This window comes from Cygnus atratus, chromosome 4, assembly GCF_013377495.2.
Source record: "Cygnus atratus isolate AKBS03 ecotype Queensland, Australia chromosome 4, CAtr_DNAZoo_HiC_assembly, whole genome shotgun sequence".
NCBI lineage: Eukaryota > Metazoa > Chordata > Aves > Anseriformes > Anatidae > Cygnus > Cygnus atratus.
Window position 1 is genome coordinate 58,221,333 of NC_066365.1, and position 24,038 is coordinate 58,245,370.

Sequence of the window (24,038 nt, forward strand, 5' to 3'; positions counted from 1 at the left end):
ATATGATAATTTTAAATCTTCAAATCTGACCCTTTGTATTTTCAATGTTGCCTATTATTAGCTGTATTTTACCAAGAAAATCACTAAATTCATAGATACAGAATAAATATTTATGGTTCACTATGGAAAAAATACCCAAGCTACTTGATATTCGCACTGCATTCTATGCATTAGTTCTCTAAGTAAATGACTAAAACACAGCTTTTGCTAACCAGGAGGCACTTGCGCTGAATCATCAATACCCAGCTGTCCCATATTTAAGCCTAGTTCACTGAAATCTTCTTTCTGAAAAAAACAAAACAAAACAAAACCATAACAAAGCAATTAATAGTGTTTAATTCTCTAAATCATGAAATTTCCTCTGAAAGGTTTAATGCAAATATTTTCTAAACCATAGTTATTTTAAATGTATATATATGAAACACGATCCCAGGTTTTTAAAAAGAGAAAAATCTCACATCAATACTTAGTCTAGCATCATTTTTCATGTTGACTATGAACTACACCTGTATGTAATAAAGTGGGAAATGAGAGATCAGGTTAAGGATAGCATAAAATCCTCTGGAACCTTCTCAGTGGAGCCTTAAGAACAGCTCTCTTATCCTCCAATGATAACAGTTGTATTCAAGTGCTTCCTTCCATCTACAGTCTGACAGTATAACAAGATCTAAAATTACTTTTAAGAGAATATCAGACACTGATTGTCAGCTTACTTGATCGTGTGCAAGCTCAAATAAAACTGTAGAATTAATTACGATAAAATGAGTGTTTAAGAGTTCGCTTTTACAGAAAAAAATGGAGAAAATATACATAGGTATATTTTTGGCACAAATCAACAGCTGTGTGGTATAAAATAAAAATTCCCCAAGTGACAATTTACTTTTTATGTTTTATTTTTCATTAAAAAATTCTTCTAAAAAGACTTTTCTATGCTGTGTTTTAACTGTTGACCCACTACGCGTTCATACTGATTTTCACTTTCAAAAGGAGAAACTTACCTCAATTTTAATATTCTTATTGTTTAGAATCTTGTTCATTAGCAAGGCAAAATAATTTTTATAGAAACCTCTTGTAAGAAAGAATATACTTACCAATTCTGGAATATCTTTAACTTTTAGAGGAACCTGAATTAGCCCCAGATGATTTCTGAAACTAGGTTGTTCTCCATTTTCATAATTTGGGTTTCGAAGATTCATCAGTACCTTAAAAATGGTAGCTCTGTCATTCCTTGCATATATTCAGAAATTTACATTCAGAAACGTTCTCAAAATCATCAGTATTGCAAACTGTACTTTTGGCATAAGACCATTTCCTGAAACTATCATATATACAGGCCCAAATTATATCAAACTATATACCAATGTTTTCAAAATCACAAAGGAGCCAAATTTTCAGGATGCAAATATATGCTACTTTAAAAAGTAAGCACAAATTATGAAATCAAAAAAAAACAGAAATCATTTTTCATATATGAGCTTAAGTGCTGGTTACATAGTGATGTCTTAAAAAAAAATTAACTTCTTCATCAAAGTCATTTGAATACTAAGAATATCCTGATGGCTACAATATCTAGAATATTCTATAGCACTACGTTTTTTTCTGAAAGAATTTTTATTCGTGTTCTTACATTGGCAATCCTATGTAGCATTCAATCAAAGCACTATACAATTTGCTACTACAATCATTTCTTACTAAATAACAATACCTCAAAACACTTCCTTCTGTTTGAGATTTTTTTTAAACAAAATTAAAAATCTAAAGTAAGGGTAAAATTTAAGAGACAAGAACTCAATGTCAGGATAAATAACTGGACTATATAAAGGAATTTAGTCTGTTACATACTCTGATTCCATGGGTATACACTTTGATATTATAATGTTAAGCTGACAAGGATTCTTTCTAAGATAAGTTTCTAGCTCTTATGAAGATCTATAACATTCTATCTCTATAATTCTCGGTCTTCTAAGTAATCTAATGCCACATAAACTCATCATCAGACTTGTAAATTAAAAGATTAATGTAATAAACTGCAAACTCTGGAAAGAAAATATTTTTTAAAAAGTGGTCTTAAGGGTCACTGGATAAGTCCAAAATGAAAATGGATTCATCTGGAAACACCTGTAAGCTCAAGATTAAATACACAACTTGACTGTTAGTACAGTGATGGAAAATGAAAATTAAAATTTGTTTAATTAAAAATTTCAGATATTGCTAATTGGACTAGAGGTGCTCTTTAGAAATGTAATACAATGGACAAAAAGTTTATTGTTGGATTCAGAAATGTACTGACAATTCATAACCATGAAACATTTCATACGTAAACCAGAAATATGATACATTTTCTCTACCACTACAAAAGACATTCCATTAGACTTGTACTAAATCACATCAAACATTAAAATACATTAACTCTGACTGATGATTCAGTATCAGACTTCTACATTTTATTCTGCAAATGAGGAGGCCATCTTAACTCTATAAATCTACACTGTCATGTTCTTGATGATTTGGTTCCTGTATAACTGACAAGATATACCGATGCAGATTTTTTTAATTTTATTTTCAATCTCATTTCAACCCCAAACCTCCTACTGTGTCATCATTAAGTTCACCGTCATCAACAAGACTTATTACTCCATCGTCATTTTCTATTCTAAACATAGCTGGTAAAGCAAGTTCTGTTTTATTAAGACATTTCGTGTTTGAACCATGCAAAATGATGAGTAATACTGTCATTTTGGACTTTAAAGATTCAGTAATCACATAATCTCATTTTTGTAATGATCTCATTTGATTATAGATAAAAGAGTTCAAATTCCACAGAGTTCTGTTATGTTTGATTTTTCACATTCGCTATAGATGACCTAAAATTTCAACCAACCTTTCAACCTGATTTCAATCAGTCTATCAGTTTCACACATTGCAATTTATTTTATTTATTGCTTAATGTATTGCCATTTAACATCTAAAATGAATGAAGAAATAAGATGGAGCTACTCTTATAAAAGATATTAACCTTAACTAATGATCCAATCAGACACTGGTGTTCTTAAAAAGAGAAAAGACCCTGAATAAGCTGCAAAACCTAACATGAATGAAAGAAGGAAAGAAGTACCGAAAGGTTTGCAAACTGTACCACAGTGGGGCAAGAGGATTGTATGGGTAGGTCTCACACTTTGTTCTAGGACTCCGGCAGTACTACTATTAGTCTTTGTCTCAGTGTAAATATGTATATGAACAATTGCCCAGAAAATAAATAAATAAATAGATAAATAAATAAATAAATCCTTTTTATGAGCTTTCTATTATATCACTCAATGTACAATCATCTCCATCATACCAATCGGGGTTTTTTAGAATAATAGCAAATTGTATTGCTTACCAGTCTCCTTGAGACTTAAAAATTACCTTTCCCACCTCACATAAAAGACTATAAAGGATGCAATTCAATCACTGAGTTTTTTCACGACACTTACTTCAAGAAAATCTTTAGGTGCATAAACAGGCCGGAAGAGACTTAGATCTGAAATAATATTTCAATGATTATATGTTAAAACCCAAAGAGATTAAAAATGCATGCAATTTTCCCATAGCTGTCCCACAACTTAGCAATTTCAATAACGCATTACAGCAAAGATTAAAATAACATCATGACAAATATCACAGTTACAACTACAACGCACTCTCCAAGATTATGCTAGTATTAGTCAGTGCCTTGGTTTTCCTTGGTATTTAAGTGAAGAGTCCTGAAAAGCCTTTTATCGATTCCACGTAAGTTTTTAGACTGAACCACTTTCAGACACGGGAGTGATATAATATTCAAAAGAGGTGTTTTTTTGTTTGTTTGTTTTTTAAATAGTGAAGATTGCTGAATGAAATGTGCTATAGTCATATAAAAAATAGGGACTTGTCATATGCAATCCATGAAATGTATTGGTCACTCTGTACTCCATGGGATACAAACTATTACTTTTGCAAAATCATTTCTTTTGAGGAACTTGGGAATTAACTAATTGTATTTAGCTTTGCTCTCCCAAATGATATGATTGACTATTCTGTGCAAGTGTTATTTTTATATTTTGTTAATAAATTGTCTGAGCTTAATCATCCATACTTCTGAACATTTTCTTTCTATTAGCTTGAGTTTACACTAGAAGGGGTACTCCTTTGCTGTATAAATCTCTACAGCATCATAATGAGTATTATGCCATAACCTTTAAGTGTTGACTCAGAGTTAGCTCAGTAACTTGAAACAAAATAACAATGAAGTGAATATTTATCCATAATAAAACATAACAAACCAGAAAAAAAAAGAAAATCAGTTTACCTTACTCTTAAAAAAAAAGAAATCAGTTTACCTCGCAGTTATTACATTAATCTTTGACTGATAAATAAGATGCATATGGTGTTTTTCTATGTACAAAAAATTAATGCACGTAATTTTAGTTGATCTTACCTGGTTCATCAGTTCCCATTTCATTCCATTTATTAAGCAGTTCCTTCTGCTCACTTGCAGGCCTCTGAAAGACAGAAGAAAGTAACTCTTCTTTTTTAAGGGAACGAGTAAAAAATATGTAAATTAATGTAACACTTTTAAAAACAGATTGCACTGGCAGCACAAACTTATTTTGCTAAAATCCAGTCCCAAGCTTGAAGTTTTATTTTTCTGCAGAAAGTCCCATGTTCAAATTAAAGGTAAAAAAAGGTGGCAATTAAATAGTTTTAAGAGTATGCTAATGAATTTTAGGCTGTTTGATAGTCAGTTTCATATTACTGAGGATTTACTGCTTATTCCCTAGAGCTGCTAGACTTTGTCCTCAAATTCCCATCCATGGTACAGTCATGAAAAGCAAAGCCAGCTGCACCCTGTATCTCTTATAACAAACCATAGAGGTTTTGCTACATACTGTAGAGAAAAATTGTACATATTGCAACAGGAGCAAACCAAAGAACAAAACATTCTGACATTGCAATCCAGTTCTGTAATATTTAAAATTAAAGCTTCTAAATGAAGAAATGCAGAATGCAGACAAATAAAACCAGTAATGATGTGTCAGTACTAGCAGTTTGCTGCTTTGCTGGCCAGCATACAAAGTATATCCATATTACACACAGGCTATGCAGCTGTAAGTTATACAGCTGAGCCTGCACACAGGAATGCTCTGTTAAAAGCCATGAACATTAACAATTAGCTCTCCAACATGCTGCTCCCTCAAGAGGCTAATTTGTGCAACAGCAGAGGAAGATCTGACCATAGACTTCTCCCAAGTTCAGCTCAAGCATACACTGCCACAATCTCTGGAATTTATTCTGTACTAAAATAATTTGGATACCAGTCTTGTAGCTCTTGATAACCGCGTGTAAAATGAACACTATGTTACAAGCATACAAGACCAGGCTTAACTTCCAGAAAAACATCAGTTTGGCAACAGAAAGTTAGGAATACATTACCTTCTGTGCTAGTGGGATACTGAGTTCTGTGCACATGCTATTTAGACTTTTTAGAATTCGCTTCTCCCAGCTTCCCTGAAATTCATAAAAAAAATTACATAAGATTTCTTTTTTTTCCTCTCCAACTTTACCATGACTGACAATATGCGGCTTTATAAAGTCATATATAAGAAAGGATGGCAAGAGTCACTGATTGACGTTGGCAAAAACATTTAGGGAAAGTTTACATGGTTGTTTAAATGGAAACAACAGAGCAAACAGATTTCATCATATATATCACAATATAGAATCAGAAAGGTGAGCTATTCAAATTTCAGAGCTCTAAAAAGTACACATCTCACAATTTCTGATTTTTGACATACGCCTAATGTTCAAGCTTCCTTCCAACATCTAACAAATTCCTCAAGAGTAAAAAATGATTATGAGCAGGGCAATGAAGTACACATAAAGAACGCCTCCTCCGCTTTGTGACCTGAACAGAATGCAAGTCTTTCTCTACAGAAGATATTCGAGATGATAATGATTCACAGAAGTTTAAAAAGTTAGAAATTTGGTGTTCTGTAATGCTGAAAGAGTAGTAGTTCCACAATAATGCTCAGGAAATAATTCACATATCAAAGAGAAAAACAGAAGTAGAAAATACTTCAGTAGCAAGTGGACAGCTTAAAGAGCAATCAGATTCTTCTGACTATTGCATTAGACTTTGAGCCTACCATATGGTGCCTGATCTGTGGATAATTCCTCTGAAGTTAATGCCAGCTAGTACTGACTTCCTAGTCAACTGACTTAAGATTTTGCTTCCGTGATTACAACAGCACTGGTGGGGTTTATATTTAATTTAGTTTTCTGTGGATGATGAGTCAAGCCCCAACCAAACGAATGCAAAGACTCCTGTTAATTTCATTTAACTCTATTTATTATTTGTAATTAGCTCTAGACACAAATTCTACAACAGTTAGATATCATCTAACCACATGCTCCTCAAGCTTAAAGTTCTGTCCAAAATGGGCTGCAGTTTATTAGACAGGAAACGAAGGGAAGGGCAGATGTTCAAATGTTCTGTTTTTTTTTGGTTTTTGTTAAAAAAAAGAAAGAAAAGATTACATCTTATCTATAATTGCTTCACTTTAGCTTCCGTTTACATTATCCTCTTATGACATTTTCCATCAAACGCAATAGCTATCTTTTACCAGTGATTTTTTTCTCACGATCAAGTAATCCTTTTACCTTCTCTTACATAAACAAAACAGACTGAGTATTGACTGTAACAAATGTTTTCCAGATTACTGTAAATTTTATAATATTCTATATCATTTTTATTTCACTGTATTACTGTACTTAAATGCCTTCCAAATGCTACAATTACACAACAGCACGACACAAACTGTTTACTCTCTCATGGAGGGAACGAAGCATTTATGGAACCCTGCTTTGCTGAAGAGCACTGACATGCCAAATTATAAAAAATACAAAAGAAGCACAGAGGTGGACGACAGCAGCTTTGCAAGACTGAGCACCTGCTCATGCCAAAGAGGAATGGAGGCTGATACCCTCACTATGACTGACCAGAGATTAGTTGGGTTATTGCATCAAACATGTAGCACGTTAGTAATAAATACTATCTGGATACTGATAAACTGTGCCATTATCCAGCCTTCAAGATTCTGGCCAGTAAAAGATATTCAAACAAAGGTGACCAAATCCAAATAAAAGTGAGGGTCGCACAACCCCTCCAGAAAAGAGCTCTTCCTCTCTCCCCAGCGCCACAGGACAGTGCAATTTCCTGCACTGAGTAGAAACGGAATGCAGTATGCTGAGGGGCTAAAGTAAAAGCCAGGGGCAGACATCATAAATTCATTTCACTGATGGGGAATGATATATATATATATATATATTTAAGATGATTCCTATAATTTTATGAAGAAATTTAACACTAAGAAAACACATTGTTGGAATTGCTATGGTTACAAACGATTTATCTTAATGCTGTAGTAAAGTCATTTATGAACTAAGTTAAACGAAACTGGGTGGACAACAAATAAACTAAAAAGAAATACATCAGAACTGCATAAACTAGCTAGTATTGCTTACTTTTTTTCCCCCTACTATTATGAATCCCAAAATTCTTTCTTCTAGAAGACTAGATAGAAATGTAATTCTTTCAGAGAGTACCCAACAAGAACTACTCAGCAAGTAGAATTCAAGGTATCTGGCCACAGATATCATTGGCTACATTTTCTCTAATCAAAACCTGAAGACGATTTCTAAAAGAGGAGAAATGCTAGCAAATATCTTAGTATTGCTCTAGTTCTGATGCTCATGAACTCTGCTTTCTCAAAGAGATTTAGAAACTAGGGAAGATGCATTGATTACTGAAGGAAAATGTTTTAAGTGGACCTTTAGCAGTCACAACATTAAAATTTAATATGTAGTATTGTCATTTAAATGTTTTTCCAGCCTGTTTCAAGAAAGAAAATACCCTACGGATTACTTATCTCTTCTGGGAGAAACTAGAGTATGGTTGGGAACATGCCTATTAGACTTTAGAGAGTTCCTAGTACCTATGCTTTTATTGAAATCAATGGTAATGTTACTCACATTTTAAACAAGGCTGGAGAGTGCTCTATCTTGTAACTCTAAACATACAGGTCAGAAAGCTTTTTTGAAAGTTATTTCTGCTTAGCATGTACAACATGGGGAATCCAGTCTTAGTTGAGCAAAAAACCTACCAGATTATCTACACTGAATATAGTAATGGACTCCAAGGTAATTTTCTAATCAAGTCTATTGTTTATATATTGACTTTCTTCAAAATGCAAGACCTGAAAATGAGCAATGAGGGACAGAGGCAAATGTGAGCAGTAGGAGGGGAGGATTTGCTTTAGCAAAGCTCCACTTCAGTAAGATCTTCACAGATTTGGCTAGAAGCATGGAGGTAAAGAATCCATTGGAGCAAGGAACAAACTGGTTAGCACATAAGCAATTACAGTCTTCTACTTTCCTGGAAGTCCAAAGTGCAGGCCACTGGAAGACAACTTATCCTTTCAGGTCCCTGTACTTTTAGCTTCGTAGCTGATGCTACTCAAGTGGAAAACACTGAGTTACCCTTAAGATTTCCTTATGTAGTTTATTAGAATTCTTGTTTTTGTGAATGCACTCCAATACCCTAGTTTTAAGAACTGCCATACTTTCAAGAAGGAATACTGTACTGCAGAAGATCCCCCAGAGTTACATTTCTCACTGCACAAATGTCAGACAAAAAATGTCATTTTTTTTCACTAGAGACAGATTTTGAAATAACAAAATAAAACCCTAAAGAATTGTGAACAAAAATATGCATCTAACTACATGGGTTCTCCAGAGCCAGTACAGTATCACAGCTTCCTTTGAAGATGGCTGGTTGATTTAATGTTGCCTTAATCTGGAAAGCAACACCTTCCAAGCAACAGGGTAGCAAGACCTACTCCAACACAGAACGGGCTTCTCCTTTCCTGTTTTCTTGCTCTTTATTCTCTGTTACTGGATGCTAGGGCATCATTTATTATCTATCTCCTTTTCACATTTACTTGATTTACATTTCTGTCAAAACACAACCTGAAACAGCAAGCTCCTGGCTCACAGCTAAAAAACAGGAAAAAGGAACTTTATGGATTAAAACACAGTATTGCAAATTTATGAGTTATATATTTATGGGACTATCATGATAAGAGTTCCTGTTGAGATTTATAGCGTTTGGCTCATTGCGAACTTTGTAAGATCTGTATATGACACAATCAGAATATGGCTTCATGGGAGGTGTCAGACTGTAGAAACACTTCCTAACATTTCTTTGCACTCAGCTTCTTATTCTTCTCTTTAGCTCTGTTTTTTCTTATCTTTATGTTGTCCACTTCATTTCTATGTTGCTGTTTGCAGCAGGGTTCTCCTAAATCAAGCAAAGGCTTTCCTAGTGATCTCCAAGAGTGAAACAAATAGCTGATAAGGCTTGCAATCATTTCACCTCATGAAAATACAGATAAAAATAGTTGATACAGGAGTCTAATGGATTTGAGAACTTTTCAACTCACACCAGTCTCTGCTGGGCAGGTAAAGCAAGTTAGCCAAGTCCATATTTTTTAATCCTAGAATTCAGTGCTAACACCTAGTATGCATAAGATGCGTTAAGTTTTAAGAAATAATTCTGCTGTTTAACAAGGTGGGAAGAAGTGTGTTAACGTTCTATCATTTTCAGGAAAGCTGTTTTCTTTTGATATAATGAAGAGAATACAGTATAAAAACTTCAGGCTACCACAAAAGAATCAGAAAAGGTTACTCAGAAGGGTTAATTATGAACTTTTTAATATCTACTGTAAAAAAAATGCAAATAGAGTTTTAATTACTGATTCATTCAAAGTAATTCCAATAAATTACATCAAAATAAGATGCTTTTCAGCCAGTATTACCTTTCTTTCCAGAATTCTGAGGTAGGCCAAAATTAATTAAGATAGAAAAGGATAAAGAAAATGCCAGCAAACTGATAACAATAGAAACAGCACTTTAAACAATGCCTGTGAATAACAAAAATCAAATATGACGTACATGGAAAACATTTTTTACTAGGACAAGTTTTGTTGATAGCATCAAAATATTCTTCTCCAACTGTTGTGATCCTAACAGACAAGTAAAGTGAAAAAGATCTACCTACAAATAAAACCAAACCAGTCTTCTACCTTCAAAACATTAATTAGATTTCTGATACCTAGTGGAAATAAATGAGTAAGTTTCTATTTTTAGTTTACCCCCAGAGGTATCAGCAATCTGTATAATTGCATTTTCGCTACTTCCAAATATTTTAAGTAAACAAAAACAAAATCAAGGAAACTGACTTCAAAACCATTTTATATTGTTCACTGTTCTTTATTCAAACAAGTAACAAAATAAAATTTAGTTATGATTCAACTGCTCTGATCATCCCTGTTTTCTTATGGGCCTACTACTTACAGTGATAAATGAGTACATCTTGAAAATCAAATTCTCACATATAAATTGGTGTTCTTAGAAAACATCATGTAAATTCCCTAACCATGTATTTATGCAACTTTGCAACTGTCACCACTTATCAGAATTTCCCTATGAAAAGGATTTGTATGTTTTTATTGAAGAGTTGTATTTCAAGAAACGGTTTGAAAGTAGATAGGGATGCCTGAAATAGGTCTGAAATACTCTGAAATAGGTCTATGAAACTTTGAAACTAGTAAACACAGGACTTCTTTTCATTCCTAAACTATCAGAAGGACTGCTGTTTCCACACAGTGCTAAAAATATTGTGTAATGTAAGTATTATATACACCTTCATAAAATAATAACCAACAAAACTTGATCAGATAAACATATAAATATATAAACACATATATAAACACTACTGTGCTTTTTGCATTAGTAAATTGATACGAATGATTATTTTGGGGAAGTAAATTGTGGCATTGCATTCCACATCACAGAAGAAAATTTGTTTAATACAATCTTTGTCCCCAAATGCTACAGACTGAAAACCCAGGGCAGCAAGATGAGACTTACTGGAATAAGCAACAAGATGATTGAAAAAGTAACACAATTTGTTGAATAACTTGTAAGAGAATACTGTAATATATTTCTAGGCACAGCTGAGTTAAATACAATTTTATCCTCGCCTCAGATATTCTGGTTAGATTGTACTCTTGAATATGGAAAGAAAAAAAAGCTTTATGTGGAATTTTTATTTATTTGAAATGGCATGTAAAAAAAATCCAATAAAGTAAAAATACTCTTTTCCTGACATCCAATATCCTTGGTCAATCTTTTATAGTCTTGTTTCTCTTATTCTCCTTCAACATTTCTTAAACTCCTTATCTCTAAAGTTTTCACCTTCCTTTCACATTTCTAAGTACTGAAGACATCTCTTCCTGAAGATCTCACGATCTGCACAGCCTGTTGGTATTCTTTGCAAAACTGCCTACATATATCTTTTCAAAATAGTATTTTTGTAACTCTAAGTAGAATGTCCAATATCTACACTTGTTTTTCTCAACAGAATCAAACTCTCCTTCTTGTTATGTTTTACATGGTTTTCTGTAATATTCAGCTATCTGCCACTATATCCTACTTTGTTCATGGTTGGAGAATTACTTGAGCATTTTTGCTATGTATGTAAAATATCAAATATACGATGTCATTATTAACTTTAACGCACATACAATTACATATTTTTTCTAAGGTATAAACGCTAGAAATTGTACAATAATATTGAAATTGAAATAAATGTCAAATAGCCTAACCAAAGATCTAGTAAGAACTGTAAAATTGGTAACAACCAACCTGTGCTTTCCTCATATAAGCTAATGGTTCTTTCATATGCTCAGGAGGTGCTGCAGGATGACAGGGTGAAGGAAACCTTGAAGAAAGTATAGTACATTTTAAATGTTCAGATCTTTATTTTGCTTAATTAATTATTTATAAACTTAAACATAATTTCTTTCATGAGAACACTAGTAAAAACACTGCGCATGGTGATCAAAACTAAAAATAAATATTATTTTAAAAATTATTTCTTCATCCTTTCCTATGGACACAGAGAATGTAAATATGTGTAATACTATTAGTAACATTACAACATGAGTTCTTCTGATATTAAAACTAACACCTCATCATTTCAAGTATTTGCAAAATAAAATCAAGTAACTCTACAAACAAATCAGACATTCTGGCATAATGTCCTCTTAACATGATGTCAACTTTATAATTCCCATTAAACTTTTTTTTCAAGTGACGATCTATTTCTTGAAGGACCTTTTTAAAAATCATTAGTGAACATATAGCTGTCTAAAGAAATTAGAAAGTTGTGGTGTTGATCTAAGTAAAGTTGAGGATCAATCCATGAACAGCTCTATGCCAAAATATAAAAGCTGGAACAAGACTAAAAACAACACTAACTTATCCTCCAATAATGCACGTTATTTCCAGTGACTTGTTGCCACACATTTCCTCTGGCTTAATTTTAATTGTCTCTAACATCTTTCAGAAAACAAAATTTACCAAAAGCATTTGTCATAGCCTGAATTTTCATTTATTTAAATGCATTCAATCAGTCCCCACCATATGATTTTGGGAAAGCCTCCCAAAGTTTCCCCAAGTTTTAGCTGATAAGGTCACTCTTGTACTTGCAGAATAAATAACAAAAAAATAACTGTACATTTGAGTCCAGTATTTTCACTAGGATGAATAAGAAATAATGGCCCTTTAAAATAGAAATGAGGCTGGCACCCTTGGTATGACAGATCTTGCAGATAATAACAACGTATCAGTATAACAACATAAAAGAATTAAAAGTAAATCACGTGAATGGAACTTATTAGATAAAAATACTAAATAAACTCACACGTTGAGTTCACTATAAACAGCATTCTGAAGCTTCTTTTCCCAACCTGTTAAAATAAAATAAAATAAAAAAATCAAGAAGACAACTTTAGGAATTAATACTAACGGAATATGAATCAGAGGTTGCTTTAGAATCATTAGAGTTTTCTGTCCTGTCTCAATTCACGTCTACCTACCAGACAGACAGGAAGAGATGAAGACAGGAAGAGATGAACCTAATTAAGGTAGGAACAACTACAAGTTGAAGTCTGTATAAAGGATGAATATTTTTTACTTCCAACTGCTATTCAAATAATTACAATACAGCTTTGGTTAAAGAACTATTTGGTAGTTTTTCAAAAACGTATTATTAAAACAACTATAAATATTAATAGACAGCATTCCCGGTGATTACAGATCTTGTATCACTTATCAAATCTTCACATTATAGCTATGTAGCCTACAACTTCCAATTGAAATTGGAAATTTACCTAGGGGTAAAATGAATGCTAATTTTCCTTTTTACAAAGCGATTAAACTCTTGTATCGTTCATAACTTTTTTAAAAATAGCAGTATCTTGTAAAATGATAAAATTACTTCTTTGCATGGCATGTTCAAAATGCTGCTGTAATCCAAGAACTTCTTCCCTACTGATCTGCTCTATCCTGTTTAATAATCTGATAAAGTTCTCACAAATCCTGTTGCATTTGTCTATATTTTAGCAATGCCTCACACAGTCCAGAATTAACACAATCTCCATGTTGAAGTGCTAACAACTTCAAAAACAACTTCAAATTTTAAACTAGATTTATCACAACACACCTAAAGTGATAACTATTGTTTGTTACGAGTTCCACACACAAAGATGTGTCTTGCTGAAATAAGGGTTAGGTCTCAATCAGATGCTTAAACCTACTGTAAATTTTAGTTATTTCACTCCACTGGATTTATTGAACACTGCAACCTACAATCTTTCTTCTATTGACCACGTCTTATATACAAAAACACAGCTAACAATTGATACAGAAGCTAAATCAGGTAGAAATATAGAGTCTTGTAAGACTGTTGAACTTTTATCTTCTTCCTTTTCATAGAATCATAGAATGGTTTGGGTTGGAAGGGACCTTAAAGGTCATCTAGTTGAATGTTAGTAAAAAGAATGAAGTATTACAAACCTGATGTCTTCAGAAAATCTTTAATATCTTCTTTCAGTGATTCCAGTTTAATTTCTGGTTTGTGTAGGCTAACCTAATGTGAAAATTCATAAAGGAATAAATTAATAAGCAAACATTCACTAAAAAGAAAGTAATCTGTGTATTTTAAGTTATGAATTAAGAAATCTGAATGCTTAGTGTTACACAGCAAACTGCCTCCTGCTAACTTGAAGGTGGTAGCTACAGCCAAAAACGTCAGCCAACGTTTTCCTAAATCAGTCTCTTTGTTTTTACATCATCAGTGATATAAAAAAAAAAAAAAAAAGCTGTACGTGGGTAAAGGGATAGGGACTACCAGTGACATACAGGCTTAACATTCTGAGCAATCACCCTACATACATAGCACAAACGCCAGTTTCTACACATTAGAGGATTGGTCACTGACACGAAACGAACAAACTGAGAACGTTCCACAGGTTTTCATTTAACCTCCCACAGTTCACCTGGCAGATAACAAGCACCATTTTCAAACTTCAGCTAAAAACTGTGGACCAAACATTCTCCTCTGCAGCTCTGATTATAAGGTATATACAGTCCCTTGTAATGAAATGCACTTGACACAAGCCAACAGCCAGCTCCGCAGCCCTACCACAACACTACCATGAAGATGTTGCTGCAGATTTTTCAGGAGCAGCAGGAGCAGCTGCTATAACATCTGTTTCTGTAGACAGACCAAGAAGAGAAGAAAAATAGACCAAAAGGCTCCAACAGGACATCAGTCAGAAACCCAGGAGTTTCTTGAAGTGACTGTAATGCATAGTTTCCTAAACACGAAGAGCAGCCATGGCCAATTGGCACTGGAGGATAAATCTAGAGGGTTGGGAAAGAAGAGCAAGCCTGTCTGCCGACTTGAAAATACCACTGGGAGATCCGTGTGAAACTTACTCCCCAGCCTTCCCAGAGCAAGGCATGTTCGAAGCATATGGCCACATCAGCTACCTAGAAATCTGAGAAACCGCTTACCAAAAGCTACTCGTCAACATGCTGTAGCCATATCAGCTGCTGACTCTATTATGATAAATCGTGCTACTTATAAACGCTCACTGCCAGCTCATCAGCCGTGTGCCAGCACTAACAGCACTGCTGACAGCACGGCAAGCTTTCGCTCCTTCATACACAGCTAGCTGAAAAGGGGAAGGGATTAGAATGCAGACACTGACAGCATCAACATTTCGCCTTTTTAGGCCACCTTTTTATCACAGGTACTGAAGGCTTTTATATTGGGTGCATTGACTGCAACAGCAAAGAGACTGCAAGCACGCTTTTTGAGACAGAAAGGTCATTGTAAAGACAAACCATAAAATGTAGGGAGTTACTTAATTCTCACATCAAATGACGAACGTGTTCTGTTCAGCACGACGGTAAATGCCGGCAAAGGACCATCGCTAAAAGCAAGTTTAGTGCCTCGCCTGTACAAATTCGAAATAAAATAACATACTTCAACCCGGGCACCTTTTGCCTTACTTCGGAGTTTTTTCTGAACGCTTTGGTAAATTTTGTCTTCTGGGTTAAGTAGTGCCAATTTTAATGCCATAGTCCATGGGGCATTTATCCGTGGGTCCTGCGGTATATACATGCTTCAATAATCATTTCCAGATATGCAAAAACCCCTCAGAAACTCAATTCATTGACAGATGATAAATCACAACAAGTTAAAGCTGTACAATCCACTAACAAGTTTGATTGCCTTGAAAGCGTAGCAGTGTACCGAGTGACGAACATGCAGACAGGAGAACAGTATTTCAATTCCCTGTTGTACATACAGCTGCAAAATCAGGGGGCTTTTGGCTCATTGAGGAGGTCGTCAGTATCAACGTCTGACCCCTTTTGTGTGTGTGTGCGCGTGGCTTCCTGGAAATTGATATGGGATGTTGTGAGAGGGGAAAAGGGAGCTCTGTTGGTACGGAAAGCTTCCCATTTTCCCTGTCCGGGCACACGGTACCGCAGATGTAAACTGCGGCTCCGGAGCAGTAGAATAGATAAAGCCAAAGCAGGGAACCCTTCAGGTGCAGCAGGGTGGCAGCCAGGAAGGAAGCAGGGCAGTTCTTTGGGGAAAATCTTCTCCATGGATTATGCCAGCACTTCATCTCCACCTGTTACCTTCACTGCATGTTACCTTCATGCCCCTTTGTTCAGCCCATTCCTATTTCACTGCTAGCTCTGCTTGCAGCAAACATGCTGGTGCTAATATTTATTACAACTTTTATATTTTTAGTCCATTTCCTGTGTCCTTTTCTTTCTCATGAATGCAAAACACCCTAGTGAGACAAATTTTTGTATAAGAAACATGAAAATTTCCTCCCAAATTACGTTCGTTTCCACAGAGGACACTTCTGTCCCACTCTTGTCATTTTGGGGTGCAATCCCTAGCGCCTCTTCCCATTTCCCAAGCCCCCTTTCTACCTTTCCTTTTGTTCCTTCTGATAACAATCAATAGACCCCTACAGTGCCAGGCAGAGCCACAGAGCCACACGAGCTGCTGCTGCTAAGGGCTCGTTGCGTACTGGATTGCTGATCGATTTGATACCCGAAATGCGAGAACCTGGCAGCCAGGCCAGCTCAGGGCTGCGACAGCTGTAACACAGAAGAACACGTCCCAGGTCTGCATAACATAGCCAAAGGCAAAAATACTTATTTTAGCAGGCTAAAGGAAATCCCCTCTGAATTTGCTGTAACAAATAGGAGAATTGCACCTCTTTGGAATTCGTACAGGTGTTTGTGGGCATTAAATTAAGGAGTCAAGAAGACAGCTCATCTTCCAAAATTACTAGGGCAGGTCTCCCACTCTTTTATTTCCCCTCAGACTGACTGCTCTAACGTCCCTGCCCATGGCACGGGGGTTGGAACTAGATGGTCTTTAAGGTCCCTTCCAACCCGAGCCGTTCCATGATTCTAACTTATTTCTATTAGTTAATTTTCTTAATAGTTTTTAATATTACGTTGCGAAAACCATTTAGGTATTTTGGTAGGTTTTGTTTGCTTGTAAACTGCTCGTTACAATGTACTGCTGAAATACTGTTTGCATTTTCACCCACTATGGGTTTTTGGTAGCACGAAAAACACATTAACAAAATTTTCTTACATAGAAAGCATTACTGTGATTTACACTGATAAAAATGTCTGCCTACAGTTTATTGGGAAAAAAAACACCTTGAGGTGATGTACTGATGAATTGAATTAATTTCCTGCATGACCAAAATGCAGGGTACACACAAGCAGAATGACAGACTCTCCAATTTCAATACACACATCTTGATGAAAGATTATCTTTTTTTATTTTTATTTTTTAATCTTTCAGGGGTCTATCAAAAGCAGGGTAAAGGAGCAGGAGCAATAGAAATCAAAAACCTGTGAGGGCAAAAAACAACAGCCAGACCAGGGAAGAAGTGATGCTATCCAGAGGCTCAGCCAGGCCAAGACAGAGTCCTGAAATGAGAAAGGGATGAACGGAGCATATTAGAGCAAACAATAACAAACTATTTTTAAAAAATGTTAATGCCCTCTGGTTTCCTTTCCAGTCTAAGGCAGTATAGGATATGGCATTGTCTTATGGTTAGGACACCACGGTTCAAGGGTTGGGTGTCCACCTTCATCCACAGAGAGACCAAGGTCTTGGGCCAGCCCTTGCAAATCAAGGAGCAACTGTCTCTTGGACATTTCTTCCGAAGCCAAGCCATCATTATGGCATTTCTTGGCACTCTCATCCTTCAGCTGTACAGAAGAGAAAGTACAGTTTTGGACTTCAACAATTTGCCAAAACTTCTTCAAAGCGGATGAGGTACCACTAGCAATACTTTGTATTTACATTCTGCACACAGCTTTGATTTTGGTAAGGTATCCTGCTGAAGTCTGAGCAGTCACCGTCATAAGTGATACTCTAAATGTATTACAGATTCTGCACTTGCACGTCAGCAAGGAAGAAAATCCAGAGACTCAACGCTGACCTGGCTGAAAGCAAACAAAAGGATAGCACAGACCTCGTTGGAAAAAGGTGTAAAAAATTGATTTGTAGAGCAAGCAAACACAAAGGGACAAATTGAGTTGCAAATTAGTGTCTAAACTTGGAAATAGCATTCAGTCATCGGGATCGAAGCAGCATCGATCATGCGAGAAGACAGATGAGCCCCTAAGGCACAGCACTCAAAGCAGTGTAGGAAAGTGGCTAGAGGACCAGCAACATACTACAGAGAGGAAGTACAACAAAAGAAAGCATCACAGCATAACAACAGTGCTATTTTTTTTTCCAAGAATAAATACTACAGAAAATTGGTCCATCTATACTGAAATGTGGAATTGTATCAGGCGAATGCATTTTTTTTTCCCTGATGCAAACAGTTCTGCAACTAACTTTGCACACTAAATATTTTTACTGGCTACACTCCATCATTCCTTTTCAACACCTTTCTGTATTAGACAAGTACGCACACCAACAGTGCATTTATTAGTCCTCATTATGACTTTGCACAAGTGATCAATATTTTTAGCTTTTATAGCTATTATTTCCCAAATTACAGTAATGCACACTATCCCAAGTGTAGTCCAACTTTAGCAGACTGAAATCAACTTAAGGCTGAAAAATATTTCCCTTTTCCATATACTCCATTCGGCCATAACTAGATTTTATTAGGATCAAGCTGACTTGTTCAAAACCACTTCAAGTATTATGACAATTTCAGTGTAAACACCCTCTAAACACCTAAAAATCCTAGAAATTTAAGGGAGCGATTTGTGTTTATTATATATATTTCTGTACGCAAAAGACAAATACTTCTGAGCATAACTAAACCTTCAGGAAGTAGAGAACCCTGAGTACACTGACGTTTTTCCAATACTTGCACATTCCTACAGTAATTTCACTAAGGGTGAAAGTGTTGTCAACTCTCCTATACAAGTAGAAACAAGTTAAAAAAATCTAGTAGTTGAAACAGAGTTTCAAATAGCCTCATACAGTAATCAACAGCTTCAGACGTTAAGTTCTCCCACAAGATGTACAGGACACATTTTTAACAACGCAATTTTGATATTTTAATTAATTTTCTAGGTTTTATTTAAATGTAAGATTAGCACTGCAAATAAAATGCAAGGTAAAACGTATACAATCCACAGTACTAAAAAAAATAAATCTGCAAATCAAGCTTGCGTTGTTTCTGAACTCCATAATCTGTTCAACGTATTCATAATTGCATTCAATTTAAAATTCATTATACTGCAGATTTTACTGCTGAGCCATTTGGACCAGAGCACGAGCTCTATCAGAAGGGGATAGCAAGCTCTTTGTTAAATGCGATGCACGAAAAGGAATCATTAATTATCTCTGATGACTCATGAGCCTATGTTTACTTGCTAAGTTTTATTAAATAAATGCTACATTTCACAGAAACATTCTCTTTCTTAATTTGATCTTTTACTTAAGTAGGAATCAGTATCAACTTTTTTTTTTTTTTTTTTTGGTAACTGCTGGGAAAAAATGCCGTGAAAACCATACCTTCAGGTATCTCGCAGATCATTCACTCCACATGAAGTACCCTAAAACGTTCACCCACGCTCCCTCTGGAAGCACGCACACAGGCAGCTTCAACAAGCATCATTCCTGGTGCTCCTCTCTTTCTTTGCCCCAGCTGAAGTCTTGTGAAGTCCCTTACCTCTCACTTGATAATTTAGGTCTTTAGACCTCACGTTCCCACTTTCAGCCTCCTCAGCCAGCTACTACCTTGTTCTGCTGTAACTTCTCCTTAAAGCACTCCTGCCACGGGCATCTTACGCGAAACACAGATCTGAAAATGTCCACACACAAAACGCCAGGAGGGATTCCTTGTACTGTGGCTATTTCTTGCTGGATTTAAACCATAATTTAGAACCTTTACCTTTCACTTTTTTCTCACCTCCTGTTTTAGGAAAAGTTATTTAGGCTTTTTTATTCCTATTTTTTTCATTTTATTTTTCTTTAAAAACTTCACTTGTTATTTGCCCCGGCCATTGGAAGTTCCAGGCAACTCGGGCAGATTCCTGTTAGGGCTCTGGAGAGAGCAAAGACTTTTAATGTTCCGTTAAATATCTGTGTTAAAAGGTGACACTTTTTTCAGATCTCTGAATTGTTCCATTTTTATTCTCACTTCACTGATGAAGATTCTGCCCCCCCACCCCCAAAAAGCAAGGTTTTACAAGAAATTTTGATTTCAAACTCCATTTTCTGACTGAAGAATTCATGTTTCCCTAACCACCTCTAATTTTTGCCTTAAAGACATTCCAGAAAGGGAAGAATGAAGACAAAACCAAATAAATTTGGTTAGTCTCACACTCTGAAAGCTTTGCCTGAGAAATTGCAATCAGATTTCTCTTCAGAAACTCCCATGGCCCCAGCGGCACTCCTACCCGTTGCAAAGCTATTAGCTAATAGTTCCGTACTTTGTCACTGTTACTATTTCCTTTCAAACACAACCCAAAATAAAAACTATAGTCACCCTTTCCTGCATTAATCTCTTGGTATCAAGTGCAGGCACATCATCAATATAACGAAACTCAACCTAGGAAATCAACCTAGCATTTCTTTCCCCAATCTTCTCTAGCTAGCATATGACCCTACCTCTGTTTCACTCCTCGGGACAAAAATGTGATTATCTGATACCCACAGAGCCAGAGCTGTGACAGCAAATCATTTGGTGCCCACGCCAAACTAATTTTAAAGAGATTGCACATCACAGTCCTTGACACAGGCGCGGGCTCCCAGTGTCAGTCCAACGCAGCGCTGGCGCAATCAGTTCATAACCGCAGGACTACTCCATCATCTCTCACAAATAACATCAGGAAGTTGTGTTTTCCCCCAAATTCTATTAACTGGTGAAAGAAACTGTTCATTCTGAGCTCTCCTTCCTAGATTTTAAAGAAGAGATAAGTTTACAAAACAGTTTTTGCTGAAAATTAAAATAAAGTTTGCGAGACTACATGACATCTTAAAAGTATCAGGCAATATTATACCGGACCTTACGATGAATTCTGACTCTCATGCTTCTACACTGACATATAAACATCAATTGCTGTAAGGGTAAAAATATAACTGTAGTAGTAATACCCATAACAGTAAGTTTTACTCCGATACACTGCCTCAACAGATTTCTCAAAATACAGTATGGCTTTCAAAAAGTAACTTGAAATTAACTAAAAAGGGACCACCAATCACTCAGTACTGTTCAGAAACTGAAAGGTAACCAGCAAACAAAGAAATCCACCATGCCCTACTGACCAACTGGAGTTCGGGCGCGATGCACGGCAATAGCAAAGACCTCGAATTTGATAACGCAACTTCAGAAGCACTCCAGGCAATGGGAGAGAAATCAAGCATTAATTTAATGCAGACAGTGGCAAAATTTGGAAACCTTCAGAATTCCATACAGTTAAATAGGGATGGAGCAAAGATAAGGAACACACTGACAGGGCCGTTGCAATTGCATAGCACAGAGATAATATGACAAGCGTTATAAATAGAACAAGCCTATATTGTACATGAAAAAACGTAAATGCATGCAAGGTCTATAAAAAAATCAAGATCAAGTAGAACATACAGATTCCAGATGTACTTTTGGCCCTATTAATCTAAAGTGCAGGCTCTGAAAGATGACTTTTAACGTTGGGAAATTGTTTAGTTGGTTATCTAAAGACCTTCCAGTCTTTCAGGTTACTATACTGAGCTATAGCTCTTATTTAAGCTTCTACTACAAATTCTTCAAACACCTACTGTAAGAATCAACCTGAACATGTCTTCTCCTCTCTGCCCTTCGTACGGATGGAATCTTCTGACCCATACGTGCACAAAGTTCTTCTCTTCTGTTCCTTCTCTCAAAGTCCTTCTCTTCTGTCCTGAAGCCATCAGGACAGATTTGGCAGTGATCATTACACTGTGATTTATTTATCCACAGCTTACCCTTATGCTGTCAGATTACGCAGTTTCTGCTTGTATCGAGTCAGTGCTGACCTGCTACAGAATCAGGGCGGGACGCAGACATTTAAATGCCATTTCAGGCATCAGATTGCAGAGGAGCACCGCTAAGGTCCTCAGGCTGCCCAGCCGGTGCTCACAAAATAACCATCCACCAGCAGAAAATAACCATCCACCAGCAGCACGAAAACTCCCTGCCAAGTCCTGACCATACCAAACCTCCTCGCGTGTTAAAATGAACATGCTAGGTAAAAACGGCTGTGAAATGAGGCCTTGCAGGAGACAGAGGAAAGAGAATAGAAGCAGAGGTGAGCTCAAACATTTTATTATAATCAGTAACGGAGTTGTTAAAAGAGAGCCCTGTTCTGAAAACCCATCGTTGCCGTTACCAAGGACAAGGTCTTGAATTTAACTCTCCACGCCTCACATCAGACCATCTATTTGGGATGCTGAATTCCCCAACGCGTAGCAGGAACTCAACATCCAGATTGTTTTATAAATCTAGCCTACTTGAAGTCATGCACGTTTGCTTACTCACGTTTTTTGAGAGCGGTCAGTGAAAAAGAGCCAGGCAGATATATATACATATATATATATATATATTTATTTATTTTTTTTTAAAAAAGGCATTTGGAGACCAAAACTGAAAAAGGCACACAGCAATGCCTCTTGCTAGGGAAGGCTTTAGGGACACTGAGAGAAGAAAATCGCAATTCATTTAAAAACCCAACAGAACTAAGGCAGATAATGGGCATCCTATCCTAAAACAAATCTGTACCACTTTAAGCATTGTTTGCAAAACGTTAACAAAACCCCAAGATTTTATAAAACACAACCCAAAGGATTCCAGTACATGCAACGATAGCTACAGCAGCACTACTATGTTGTCATGGTCATGAAATCTAAAATAAAATTTATCTGAAAGGGAATTCACCTGAAATACAAAAAGCTGGTTTCAAATGCAGACAAGTTACCAAATACAAACTGCTTTCCCTACTACAATAACGTATTTCCGAGTGAGTTTTTCACTTATTTTTAGCTCTTTTCAGCAACCCATCATTTCTCAGGGGGCTCTCTAGGGCAGGGGCGGGCACTCCAAGCCTTGCAAATCTCAGACAAAAGCCAAACCCGGTCATTTTCGGACCGGGTGAGGTTTGAAGAGGGCAGCCCCGAGATTCGCCTCGAAACCCTTCGTCCCCAGAGGGACAAAGCGAGCCCCGGGGAGCGGCCGGGGAGGGGGAGGGAGGGCAGGACAGGCCCCGGGCCGCGCCCCACAGCCGGGCACAAAGCGCCGGGCCACGGGGGAGGGAGCAGGGCCTGGGGCCGGGCCGGGGCTCACCCGGGCCTGTCGCTCGAGCTGGGAGTGGAGGCTGGAGCCCTGCAGGCGCCGCACGATCCGCGCTATGGTGAGGGACAGCCCGCTGTCCGGGTCCAGCATCGCGCCGGGGGCCGGCCCGGAGCGCTTTGGCCGCCGCACCGCCGCCCGTGGGGACGTTACCAGGCAACGGAGGGAGCGGGGCGGGCCGCCGCCGCGGGGGCCGGATGGAAAATGGTTCCCGGCTGAAGAGTTCCGCGGCGTCAAAGGGTTTTTTTTTTTGGGGGGGGGGGGGGGCGGGGGGCGCTGCGCCCCCCTCGCCCCCCAGCACGGATAGCCCGTCCCCTGTTCATGGGCTGCAGCCGGACAGGCTGCCCCGAGGGCTGCTGCCTCTCCACGGGGCCCTGGCAGGCTCCTTCCAGCCTGTGGGCTGCAGTTCAAACATAACTGGTGAAAAACCCACACTGCTCCCGTTTCCTAAATGATTTTGTCCAATATATCCCACTAGGAAAGAAAATGGAAGCATAAGGAAAACCTACGAGTGGACCCAGAGATGTGGTAGCACCACCTGAGCTGAGGCATAGATGCCAGTGACAAGCCCCAGCCACCTTGTGTTGGGTCCTGTACAGAGGATCATAGGATGGCCTGGGTTGAAAGGGACCTCAAAGATCACCCAGTTCCAAGCCCCCTGCCATAGGCAGGGACACCACCCACTAGATCAGGTTGCTCAGGGCCTCGTCCAACCTGGCCTTG

General features: G+C 37.1%; 1 protein-coding gene across 2 annotated transcripts in view; it reads right to left on the minus strand.

The window, feature by feature from the left end:
- Nucleotides 1-23,484, minus strand: part of TBC1D19 (TBC1 domain family member 19) — a 47,099-nt gene extending 23,615 nt beyond the window's left edge. The window contains exons 1-9 of one of the 2 annotated variants that reach the window (XM_035553595.1): nucleotides 23,310-23,484; nucleotides 13,999-14,071; nucleotides 12,845-12,890; nucleotides 11,785-11,860; nucleotides 5,452-5,526; nucleotides 4,457-4,520; nucleotides 3,477-3,523; nucleotides 1,092-1,202; nucleotides 213-285 (exon numbers count right to left, since the gene is read on the minus strand). In XM_035553595.1, coding sequence (XP_035409488.1) covers nucleotides 213-285; nucleotides 1,092-1,202; nucleotides 3,477-3,523; nucleotides 4,457-4,520; nucleotides 5,452-5,526; nucleotides 11,785-11,860; nucleotides 12,845-12,890; nucleotides 13,999-14,071; nucleotides 23,310-23,408 — 664 coding nt within the window. In that variant the 5' untranslated portion in view covers nucleotides 23,409-23,484. The remainder of the gene's footprint in view (nucleotides 1-212; nucleotides 286-1,091; nucleotides 1,203-3,476; nucleotides 3,524-4,456; nucleotides 4,521-5,451; nucleotides 5,527-11,784; nucleotides 11,861-12,844; nucleotides 12,891-13,998; nucleotides 14,072-23,309) is intronic. The other variant, XM_035553603.2, reaches the window with a different exon arrangement.
- Between the last annotated feature and the right edge of the window lie 554 nt (nucleotides 23,485-24,038).